This window comes from Pelecanus crispus, chromosome 12 (genome assembly GCF_030463565.1).
Source record: "Pelecanus crispus isolate bPelCri1 chromosome 12, bPelCri1.pri, whole genome shotgun sequence".
Classification (NCBI taxonomy): Eukaryota; Metazoa; Chordata; class Aves; order Pelecaniformes; family Pelecanidae; genus Pelecanus; species Pelecanus crispus.
Genome location: NC_134654.1, coordinates 16,179,698 through 16,192,678, shown reverse-complemented (window position 1 = coordinate 16,192,678; position 12,981 = coordinate 16,179,698). Strand labels below are relative to the sequence as shown.

The 12,981-nt window shown below is 44.3% G+C and overlaps 1 protein-coding gene across 1 annotated transcript in view; it reads right to left on the bottom strand.

Annotated features, from left to right (window-relative positions):
* The window catches only part of DNAH9 (dynein axonemal heavy chain 9), a 228,024-nt gene that overhangs the window by 97,045 nt on the left and 117,998 nt on the right, over positions 1 to 12,981 (bottom strand). Inside the window, exons 50-51 of the mRNA XM_075720144.1 lie at positions 12,251 to 12,676; positions 9,229 to 9,348 (exon numbers count right to left, since the gene is read on the bottom strand). Coding sequence (XP_075576259.1) covers positions 9,229 to 9,348; positions 12,251 to 12,676 — 546 coding nt within the window. The remainder of the gene's footprint in view (positions 1 to 9,228; positions 9,349 to 12,250; positions 12,677 to 12,981) is intronic.

The window sequence follows — 12,981 nt, the reverse complement described above, 5'->3', positions numbered from 1 at the left end:
CATGACTGAGTCTAAGCTGCCATGGATACCAGCCAACCTTTTGGCATCTACAACATCCTGTGGCCAGGAGATACACAGTTTAGCTATGCTTTCTGTAAAAAAAAGCACATTATTTGATGTGCTGCCTGACCTTTTCAATTGCTAAAACCTGTCTGCACAGTGGAAAACCAGCAAATAATCACACTCATGTCACCTTCTCCATACCACTCCTGATTTCAAGCCCTTGATATCCCCTCTGCTGTCTCCTTTTGAGGCTGAAGGGTTGAAGAGCTTTAGCCTATTCAGTAATTCCTCACACAGAAGAAGCCTTTTGATTATCCTTGCAATCTTTATCTTTACCAAATGATGTAAACTTTATTACCCGTTTTCTTTTTATTGTTACCGTCTCTGCACCATTTCCTGTTCTACTACATCCTTTGAGGTACAGCAGAGGGGGCGGAGGTACAGCTGCACATTCAAGATTTATTTAGAATGTATTTATATAGCCAGATTGTAATTTTTCTCTGGTTTCTTCTCTCTTCTTTTCCTAATAAATCCTAACATCCAATTTCGGCTTGGGTTTTCATTTTGTTGAGGGGTTTTTTTTGCCCCTGGGAGCACAGAGCTCACATACTCACAGAACTCTTAACTCCATCATTTCATTCCAGAATGATAATAACTAGCTCAGCATCACTTACAGGGCACATAAAGTAAAAACTAATTTTTCCAATATACATTGCATTTATGTACCTGGCATTTCCTACCTCCATCACTTGGCATCATTTTTACAATTCTTTATAGACAGTCGCCATCATTACTGTATTCGTACTACTGAGAAATTGTGTGACCTGCTTACACACTATCTCATCCAGATTGTTTATAATTATTCTAATGAACAAAAGAACTAACAGACACCTGCAATAATACCTCTGATGGCCTTCTGGCTTGACATATCTGCCCCTTTGAATCAGTGAAAACTGCCTTCTGAGCAGTCTGACTCCTTCTGGGAGCAGAAAGAGAGATGACAGATTTTTCTTTGACCCATTCAACCTCAGAGCTGTCCCGAAACCTGTTTCAGCTGAGTTACTCTTTCATAAGCGTGAACCACCATCCTATTCACAAAGCTGCAGAGAAGATTCCCCCAGTGCCTTTTGCTGGTCTCAGTGCATGCTGATATTCCCTTAGCCTTGCTAGCAGGCCTTCTCTGGATATGATTAGGACCACATCTGCCTTCCTTAGGGCTACATGACATGTAGGGCAAAGCCTGAACAAATAGATTCAAGTGGTCCTTACTGGTTGCTGGCAATGTGCTCCTGGTTTAGAGACAAAAAAATCAGTTATAAATCCATAGTTACATGCCTGCATCTTGTATTACTGAATTTCATCCCATTCCTGTGGTTCCCATGTCCAGACCATCCAGTTATATCAACTACAGTCATGCTTCCTCTTTATCTGTGGGAATCCCCATTTTTATGTTCTCAGTCTTACAGGCCTGTCTTATCACATTCATTAAAGTAGAGCATATGAAGGCTGGAAAATATCAGGCATCGGGCAGCATGAGATATACCTGCCCTGTTCCTCCTCTGTTCTGGACATTTGCTGGAGTCCAGCTGAAGCTGGACAGACCCTGGTCTCAGCCCACATATCTGTTCTTACATAATCTTACTTGTTGAAAAAGAAGCAAAGCACTACTTCTGAGTTATCAGTTATTTTTAAGGATCATATCTAAATTATCCTTAATCTCAACTCCAGTAACAGAAGTCCTCTTCCTCCATCTTTCCTTTGTAGCTTTTATAGATGAAGTACCTACAGGTCTTTCCTCCAGCCTCCTTGAGGTCAATTCTCATACTACTCCCATAGCCTCTAAGACCAAGAAATCTTTATTGACCTGATTTTCCGAATACTTGTAGACTCTCTTCATACTCCTAATTAATTTCTTGAGGTGATTTTTTTTTTTTTAATCCATTTAGGTCCTGGGGGTTTTTTCTTCTCCTTTGCTTGGGTCACACACTACTGCTAGTTTTAGTATCTTAAAGAAAACCCATGTGTCTTCCATCTCAGATCCTAGAAGTCATTGGAATTTTTTTTATTTAGCAGGTAGAAAATTAAAAGCCATCTCATTTGCTTACCTTTAGCTCTTTGATAATGAGCGATAGTGAACAACCCTTCCCTATTCACCTTCTGCATATTATTCATGCTTTTATAGGCTTCTGTCACATCTATCCCTACACCATCTCTTTTCCAAAATGAAGAGTCATGATCTATTTCATCTCTTCACATATGGAAGCTGTTGCATACATCTTTGTGCCTTTTCTAGGTCACCTACAACCATCTGAGATGGGGTAATCTGACTGTGTTCAGCATGCAAGATGTAGGCACACCATAGATCTGGAATGATACAATGATTGTTTAACTTCTTCTTCCTGATGTTTTCCTACCCATTGGTAATATTCAATTTGCCATTCTTCCTCCAGTTGAGTGCCATGCTGTTGTTTCTGAGAACTCTCTGCAACAACTCCAAGAGCTCTTCTGTGAGTGATAATAACGCAATAAGGACCTATCAATGTAAATGCATGATTACAGTTTGTTTTCCCTGCATGCATTATTTTGCATGTCATCACTAAATTTCACCTGCCACATTAGCACATATCCACTCACAAATACCACCCATCAACCATCCTCCCTTTTCTGGTGCACAGATCCCTAGATATTCCCTGGTCCCTGTCCCTTGGATCCTGGAGCATCTTCTCTAGATGCTCATCTAAAGTTCACGAGATGCCAAACTAAAATTAAGGCACTTTAAAAGTTTGGCTTGCCTTCATCCCTCTGTTTCATTTTTCAAGTCAAAGCAAGACTACCTGTGTTTAGTTAGGTGTATTCTTCATACAACCTCAAATACGTTTATTTCAACGTCTGGGAACTTATTTCACCCACAGTCACATAGGTGACACAACTTGGATGTCAAATAAATTGCATATCAGTAAGGGCTGTCAGGGCCTATTCTTAGATCAAAGCCAGAGTTGACACAGGAGATGGTGTGCATTGCACAACAGTAAGTTGGGATGCAAGTAGTTCTGTGCATACACTGCAAAAGTGATCCATTTTTGACAGCAGTATTAGCAAGCTGTACTTTCTAACAGGCCTTTAAAAATGCTAGTGGAACTGGCACTGACATAACTTGTTCTTGTCTGCATTTACAGCTGACTGTGTTCAGTGTTCCCTCAGCTATGATGCTTGCTAGCAGCTCCCCTCAGCAGCAGTTCTGTCCTGCAACCAGCCAAGACACACAGTGCTTTAAGAAACTCAACAGAGTCTCAATTCAAGTTGTTCCCAGAACATAGGGTGGGGAGGAGATGTAACCAACATGGCCTGGGATGCAGTGTCCCCGCTCCTCCAGCATTTCTCTCCATCTTATGGCAAGCATGATAAGATTTCACCTCTAAATAAAACCTCAAAGTGAACAGATTCTCTATTAAACCACAATACAAATGCTGCAGCTTGTATCCCAGCTGCAGACAGAGACAGATGATTTCCCAGGGACTGAGTGTCTCTCTCCTCATCTCCCAGCAAGTTGCATTGAACTCAATAATTTCCACCAGCAGCAATAATCCTGGCCTTGCCCAGATTTTAGATCAACCCCGATCCTAATCATATTATTCTTCTACCGTTTTCCATATGATCCACGGTAAGCAGAGACCCCTGGTAATCATGCATCACTAGGTGCTGCAGCACCTTGGCAGCATGAGAAGCCAGAGTTACCTTTCTCTCTTTGCAACTGGGCTGGCAAGAGCCATGTTCTCTCCCATTAAAGCTCCAAACAGGAGCCCAAGGGGCATTCTTTCAGAGATTTCTGTTCCAGACATGAATTTGAGCCAACAGCCTGTGCTCATCTCCATGCGAAATGAGAGACAGAGTTTCTGGATTTAGTCTGGATGACTTTGCCCATCAGTGGCTAATGCTGTCTGCAGGTCCCAAGGCTTTACTGACTCCAGGAGCAGGATGGCACATGCCTGCAGCTGTCTGTGCAATGCATCTCTGGCTCCGTTGCAAAAAGTTCCACACAAGTGGGAAGTTGGAGCCCTCAGTGTGGCAGCAATAGGTGAAACACTTCCAGCCAACTAATCACCACTCAGAGCCTTAGGCTGGAAAGCTGAAGGTGACAGTCCCTCCAGTCCCAAGACAACAGCCATGGAGGGTCTCTGTGGGAATCATAGAATCATAGAACGCTTTGGGTGGGAAGGGTTCTTTAGAGGTCATCTAGCCCAACCCCCCCTGCACTAAGCAGGGACATCTTTAACTAGATCAGGTTGCTCAGAGCCCCATCCAACCTGACCTTGAATGTTTCTAGGGATGGGGCCTCTACCACCTCTCTGGGCAACCTGTTCCAGTGCTTCACCACCCTCATTGTAAAAAATTTCTTCCTTATATCCAGTCTAAATCTACCCTCCTTTAGTTTAAAACCGTTACTCTTGTCCTGTCACAACAGGCCTTGCTAAAAAGATTGTCCCCGTCTTTCCTATAGGCCCCCTTTAAGTACTGAAAGGCCACAATAAGGTCTCCCTGCAGCTTTCTCTTCTCCAGCTTTGCTTTTTCTCTAATGATGAAAGGAAAGGGTGTTTCAGCCTGGGGGAGAGTGCGTCCTGGCAGCAGCCAGGGGGTAGAAGATAACAACATTGGCAGATTATGGAGAACAATGTTTAGCCTCTCGCACCTATGCACATACACAGACACAGCTTGGGGAAGCCCTCCATGCTTTCAAACACAGAGCAAAACTGCTTTCCAGCCTCCCTGGGCATCACCTTTGCAAGCACAGGAAGACATGACTAATCATGCTCCCTGCTATGGCAATGTACCGTACTTGAGCAGACATCCAAATTCAATCTAAATGAAAATGGCTTATAAACCTCATCAAGGAGTGGCAGGGCTGAAAAATAACAATCATATTCAACGTAGAAAGCCTAAACCCCGGTGCTGTCCTTTATCTGCCCCCCAAAAATCAAAACAACCTCTTCCACCCAGTTCTCTTCATGCACAGATCAGGCTGCACACTAATGCATCTGCCTTTTTCCTTTTACCATTTTCAGTTTGTTTCAATGAGAGACTTGAAACCCAGTCACCTAAACATTCTCATTTTAAGTATATGAGGCAAATAACTACGGGAATGGCCAGCGTCACCTACTGGTGACCAGGCAGAGCTGCACATGGTTTCTCCCATTCTCATAACACCAAATAAGAGCAGGGTGGGAAAAGCAGTTTGTGCATAACCACTTCATAATTGCTTCAATGGTTTCAAGATTTCAAAGTTTGGTGCTGCTTGCTCCTAAGGCCTTGACAGGGAAAGGCTTCTTTCCAAAACCAGTTACCAGTGCATCCAAAGCATTTCAAGAGGAAAGAACCAGGGAGGCTTTGAAGCCAAGGCAGCTAAACTGCTATACAAAATAAATCAGGACTGTGCCTAAATGATGAAAAACATGCTAAGGTATTCAACAGTTAAGTATATAGTCCAGTACCAGCAAAGCACGTGAACAAGTACTGCTTTTAAGCAGGTGCTGACCCTGAGCCTGTGAGCAGTGCCAGTTAATGAGTAAGTTACAGAACATGCTTAAAATCAAATATATTCCTGTTGCTTCACTAAGATTATACCGCCCGTGACACAAACTCAGTGCTATTGGACCATGGACAGATGCATACATCATCATAAAAACCTCAACTGCAACCAAAGAAAGTTTTTCTAAAACTTGATTCCAATGCCTCATTTTATCATCGGTGACAAGTGGAGTCCTTCAGGGGTCCATACTGGGACCGGTGCTATTTAACATCTTCATCAATGACATAGACAGTGGGATCGAGTGCACCCTCAGCAAGTTTGCAGATGACACCAAGCTGAGTGGTGCGGTTGACACGCGAGAAGGACGAGATGTCATCCAAAGGGACCTGGACAAGCTGGAGAGGTGGGCCTCTGTGAACCTCATGAGGTTCAACAAGGCCAAGTTCAAGGTCCTGCACCTGGGACGGGGCAAGCCCCAATATCAATACAGTCTGGGGGATGAAGGGATTGAGAGCAGCACTGCGGAGAAGGACTTGGGGGTACTGGTGGATGAAAAGCTGAACATGAGCCAACAACGTGCGCTTGCAACCCAGAAAGCCAACCGTATCCTGGGCTGCATCAAAAGAAGCGTGGCCAGCAGGTCAAGGGAGGTGATTGTGCCCCTCTATTCTGCTCTGGTGAGACCTCACCTGGAGTACTGCGTCCAGCTCTGGGGCCCTCAGCACAAGAAGGACATGGAACTGCTGGAGCGGGTCCAGAGGAGGGCCACAAAAATGATCTGAGGGCTGGAGCACCTGTCCTACGAGGCCAGGCTGAGAGAGTTGGGGTTGTTCAGCCTGGAGAAGAGAAGGCTGCAAGGAGACCTTCTTGCAGCCTTTCAGGACTTAAAGGGGGCCTACAGGAAAGATGGGGAGAATCTTTTTAACAAGGCCTGTTGTGACAGGACAAGGAATAATGGATTTAAACTGAAGAAGAATAGATTTAGATGGGATATAAGGAAGAAATTTTTTACAATGAAGCACTGGAACAGGTTTCCCAGAGCGGTAGTGGAGACCCCATCCCTGGAAACATTGAAGGTCAGGTTGGATGGGGCTCTGAGCAACCTGATCTAGTTAAAGCTGTCCCTGCTCAGTGCAGGGGGTTTGGGCTAAATGACCTTTAAAGGTCCCTTCCAACCCAAAGCATTCTATGATTCTATGATCTTGATTTCAGAATCAAGATACTTTTTTTTAAAGGAAATTCTTAAACTTTAAAAATCATACAGGAACATACATCATAAGTGACAATCTATCTTGTTAAAATATTTGCTCGTTTTGTTTTACAAAGACAATTTTGTTAATATAGATAAGCCAACCCTCCCCCCCCGCAAATCCCACAAATTTTTCCTTATCACAGTATCACAGTTGTACCTGAATGAAGATTGATGTTTTAAGCCAAGAATTCACAGGCTAAACAGGCACCTTTAAGAAATTGTGTTCTGTTTGTTACAGTGGTACTACCTGAGGTTAAATTAAGCTGTATTCAGTGTAAAACATACTCTTAAACACACATATATTTGTATGAAAAGAACTGAAACCATCATTTCTATGCTTCTTTTTCATGAAACGTTTTCTTCCTGTATTTTGTGTTTACTGACTCCTACATGACTCAGAGCCACAATCTACCTTCACATCACATGTTAAACAGGATTTTGTTAGGCTGTGGAAAGACGCAGGGCAAAAATCATTCTGCAAAATCTCTCCAGAAACATAAACGGCTCTTTCAAATGAAAAAGGTACTTTCCTGTTTTAATTAAAGGTTTTGGAAGCATTCAGTGAGATTTAACCTGAAGAACATGAAAGCACAAAACTCCTACAGTGGTTGCATAAAAGAGATGTAAATCACTGTAGACAGGGACTTAGCTGCTGTTTGCCTTTGACCCCTTATATCTGAGTATATCACAGTCCCGCCTGCATTTGTCTGCAAAGCAGCCAGCTGTGCTACAGCAGTGCTACACTCCTGTTTTCCAAAGCAGGCACACAGAGATTAAAGATGAAGGTTTTTTTAGATGTTTCCCAGTACCTAAGCATGCATCAGGTGAACCATGCAGTTTTTGGGAGCACTTCAATGCCCCACTAAATGCAGCCTTTTTCATGTGCCCATGAAGACCCACCTGAAATCTAAACAGCTCTGAAAATCCAGGCTAAAGCAATTTGCTGAAGGTCACCTAAGAATGTTTGAGAGTATGAAATGGAGAATTAAGCACAAGTCTCCATGACCAAAGGAAAAAGCTTAACCATTTGGCTATCTTTTTATCTTTATCACTGCATGCTATATTGGGATAGATACAAAGAGATAGTTTACATACAAATTACAGCCCAACACAGCCATGAGCTGGTAAAACAAGTAGAGAAACCTGCATCCAGCATCACTTCTAGAAATACCATTGTATTCTGACAGCTGCCACCAGCCCCACCAGCAGAAGCAGCTTCAACAAGACAGACTGAGACCAACTTCCATCCCTGAATATGTGCAGACCAAATAGGACACTCCCCTGGAGAAACAGGCACAGCCTCTTGGAAAAGAGAGTGGTTTGAACACAACATCTCCACTGCTCCTGGGAGGATGGGCACCAAAACAGCTTTTCTTTCAGTGCTGCTACAAAATCAGGCTGCATGCCCACGAGGAAGAGGCCATGCATTTCAATGAATTTGGCCAGGTCTCAGGCAGGAGCCATGTGCCGAGCTGCGCACACATGCCACACCTAAAACAGGGCAAGGCAGGCACTTGACATGCCAAAAGCTGAAGCAGAAGCAGTGTGGGAGTGCACTGCCTAAGTCTGTATCCATAGAAGTCTGTACCTCTACTTGCATCTTCCCTGTAGGTCTACTGAATCAGATGTTTTAAAAGCATAAAAAAATGGGGGCTCTCCACTGAGATGATGTCAACACTGCCACCATGGGCTAGCAGGTGAGCCCAAGTCAGCAGAGCCAGCTGCTAGAACCAGCTCCAACTCCACCACTTGCCAGGACAGCGCTCAAGCATCGGACGGTCTCCTGCAGCCCCATTTCCTTGCTTGGAGGAAGAACTGGCTTGCTCGAAGCTAACAGCCAGTGCAGAAGCCAAAATACAAAGCATTAAGGGCAACTGCAGCAACTGGATGTGAGCTGGGGCTCCAGCTAACAGGACAGCGTGCACAGAAGCCATTATCTCTCAGTCTCTTATCTGTGAAGCAGTGACAAGGTCATTGCCACCACAGAGAGCTAGAAGGCTGCATATTTTGAAGATACAGCAGACTGCAATGCATACTGATGGGCTGATAACAGGGATATGCACAGTTTTTCTAGAGCTTTTTGCTATTAACTTTTTTGTCATCTCAAAACCTGCAAAGCTACTGGCATATTGCATATTTGTTTTTACGATACGATTTTTGAGTCATATAGTTTTGGCCCATCACTACTTGATCATGCATTTAAGTAACAAAAAGGAGATGAGAGCTGTGAAGAGAGTATAGCCAGTCTCTTTAAATATGAGCAGTGCCTACCCTGATGTATGAAAAAAGCCAATGCAAATTCATTTCCATTACTGAAACTTGCTGCAGTGCAGAAAATGTATTCAAAAAAAATTAGAGGATGTAATGTACTGTGTGCACATGGTTCGCATCTCAGCAGCACCTGATACCTCCCATTCATGCCGTTTCATTTGCATCTGCTGACACTCACCAGTCGATTTGCAAGAGCGATGGTACACACTGTAGCTTCAGCTTCTTGCTGACATTTGAGTTTGTCTGAAGTGGCCTTCTCAAACTTGGCTGTGAGCTTTCCCAGGTTCTCGTTGAGGCGCTGCACATGAAAAAAAAAGAGAAAATAACAGCACAGTTTTAAGGGAAACCCTTCTCCAGAGATGATTCACCCTGCAAGCGGGGCTGGCCAAGCTCCACCACAACTCATGCTGCCCTAGCTGGCACCCAGGGTGCAGCCCCTACACAGTGCTGTGGCATCAGGAACCAGCGTGGAGCAGCGATGTGCTGTGTTATTTTACGTGCTTGTAACTCACATCCTTGTCACAGGGCAGGGGCAAAGAACACACAAAACCAGTTTATTTGGGGCTCTGCCCTGGTGTGAATTTAAGCTGGTAAAGGGGGTCCTTATGGCCAAGTACCGATGACCGGTGTTATGGCTAAGCAACGAGCAGAGCAGCTGAGAAAACAGAATTTTATATTTCCTGATGCTGCAGCAGCTCTGCTGATTCACCAAGTTGTGCTCAAATCCCCAAGGGGCTCCTTGAGCAGCTGGAGGTATTCCTGAACGATCTCGAAGCCATACTTCCTGCAGCCTGCTTCTAGAAGCCAATATGTCAAATGAGTCAGTAAAGCTGTTCTGCTCCTAAAACTGCCTGAGCATGTGCCATGGGACACACCTGCAGAGGAGTCCAACCAACACTGGGTGGGACCATCTCACATGCAGGTTGGCTGCAAAGTGCTTTGGGGCTGGGAAGGGGCATTAAGGGCCCAAACCACTTGGGCAAAAAAGAGTCCTTTGCCTGGGCTGTTCACAACCTGGTCTAAAACAAATCAACGGCTTGCACAAACACTTGGAGCATTTCACTTCTGATAAGAGAAGTAATAATTGATTTTTATCTGCACCCAATGCTGCTTAAGGCTAAACTGCCTGTAAATCACTTTAACACTGTTTGAGCTGTGCACTAGAAACAAACCTGAAAATGAAAAAGGATTATATTAGGGATACCTGCAGCTCTCCAGGATACTGGAAAACACAAAGCAGACTCCCCTCAACCTGCCTTGTAATTAGTATCACAAAGTTTCTGTCTCTGTGTGTGCGTATGAATGTATGCACATACATATGTTCAAATATCTAAAATGCCGTTACACAAGCAACATCTGATAAATGAGTATCTATGAGCTATGAAGAACAGAACATCCCTGCAGTACCCCACCAGACACACTCTCCAGTAACACACAAATGTAACTGTGTGCAACTGTGAGTGTACATCTTGCTTTTACATCTACCCTCCCCAGATTCATAGCAACCTTATTTTCCAGGCAGATGAAGGAGAGGGGAAGGTACTTAAGTATTTTTGACAATCAGAATAGTCTCATGTATTACTAAAAATGGGTATATGACAGCTCGGGGCCTGGTTTTGAACAGGTATGAATCAGCCTCACATCAGTGAAACTATCCAAGATATCCCAGCTTGATAAGCAAGGACATACCTCCACATCCAGCCCCATGCTGAGCAGTGTATCATTACCTATCTGCAGAGGGTAAAGCTCACCTAAAACCATCAGTTTTGCAAGTGCATACTAGTGGAGTAGCACTAATCCCCCTAAAGATTGCCATTTTCTTTAACAAAATCCTACTTCTTAAAAAAAAGAAAGAATCAGGCATTAAAAGCTTTAGAAACGAGCAGCATAAAGGGATGAAAAAAGTTCCCCAGCACGATAATTCACGTCTGAGATGGGAGAACTAGAGGCTAAAGATCTCTAAATCCGTCCCTGCTTTAGGTGCTGTGCCTGCCCTCTTTCATCTGCAGCAGGAAGGGGCTACCAGAGAGCTCTGGAGATATTTTTACATTTTTAGTTAAAAAGTGTAGTAAGCATTTTAAGACTAATAAGCCCTAGGAGGCATCAAAATTGTTATGTATTTTCTAACATGAAGATGTGCTGGTGGAAGAGATGAGTACTTGGATCAGCTCAGCTGGAGGGACTGTGCTGCTCCTCTCCAGGTGCATATCTCAAAGTCACTTAAAGACAAATCTGTCAGCCTGGCTGACAACACACCTTGGTTATTAATGGGGATTTTGCATGAACTGTGGTGTCAGTACAAAACCACAGCCACAGAGGATCCTTCACTCACAAAGAGAGATCCCAGATCAACAGCACCTTAAAAAAAGGCAGGTTTTGGAGTGCAAGTGGTGGCTGCCGGCATTGTGAGAGACCTGGAGAACAGTGAGTGATAGGATGCTGCTCTGCCATCTGAGGGACAGGCTGGTGGGGTCCCCCTGAGCTGCTTTCCACACTTTGCTATTAGTGGGTATTAGCCAGGGAGGGGAGGTGGGGGAGAAAAGCAGTATGTCTTTTAACATAGCTATAATTTTCCAAAGGAAAAGACGAAAGGCTAGAAGCTACTCCCTGCAGAAATGTACTTTTAATCACACAGTAATTTCTTCTATTCAATGATTGTTTTAATTTTTTTTTTTTAAGTAGGAAAAAATCTAAATAAGGATGATGCACAAGATATGCCAACAGGGTGCCATGCCATGACTTATTAGACTCCTACTAGAGCAGCCTTCATCCTTCAAAACATGCCCAACGCCAGGGACTGAGAGTAGGGAGCCAGTGCAGCGCAGCACTGTGCTACCAGCACTCTGAATCAGCCTCCAGTTCCTCTTCCCTGCCCCTGTGCAGCACAATGGGAACATACTGGTTTGAGATAACAAGTTTTCTGAGGACCCATGAGTAGAGGTAAATTACATTTTAAAAATTATTTAGGAATCATAAGAATTAGCCTTCCTCTTAAGGTGTAAACAAGGCTGGAGAAGAACACACAAAATGTAGAAAGCAGTAATAAAAGAGATAGAAAAGACTACAATCTACCAAATCTTTGGATTCTCACCCCACCCTTAAAAATACACGAATGTAGAGAAGCAGCTTTCTCCAAAGTGGACGATTTCTCCCCAGGCAGTGACTAGCATGATGGATCCCACCAAAGGGCAAGCACTTACGGCAATTTTGGCCTTGATGCTGGCCAGCTTGTCCTGGGCAGCTGCCAGCTCCGCGTTGGCTTTGCTCAAAGCCTGCCGCTTCGGCTCCACATCACAGTACACCTCGTGGAAGCGCACAATGTTTACCACCCAGGAGCAGAGGCCAGCCGCGGCATAGGACTTCGTGGTCACGAATTCAGGTTTAAACTTGGGATCTTCTAAATAAGGCTGAAGGGCTTTGAGGCAGTTCTCATGGATGTTCTCCTTGTCAAACTTGATCAAGGAGTCCAGGAAGCCATCCACCCTGGCCATCGTGGCTTTCGCTGCTTTCCAGCTCCTGTCCTTGGGAATCTTTCCTCCTGGGGCCATCAGCACCATCACAGCCGCGGTGACATTGCTGACAGCTGAAGGTGGTGACCCAAAGGACCTCAGCTCTGTCAGATTCTTCTGAAAAGGGGAAAACAAGGTTGTTAGACAAAAATGAATGGGCTTCCTTTTTACTTTGCCACTAATACAGTCAGGCTCCCAAGCTATCAATCTGATAAACTGGGTTTCTCTCAGACTAAACATTGCTGCCTTTAAATCACTTCTATGCATGTATACAGCACATGTGCTCAATTGCCTGCATCCAGCTCCTTATATCCCACCCAGGACCAGCACAAAACAGTGTTTCTTCCCAGACTCCCACCCTTTCCCTGCTGCCAGCCCTCCTGCCTGCGGGAGCAGGTTTTCTACCCTCTCAGAAGATCAGG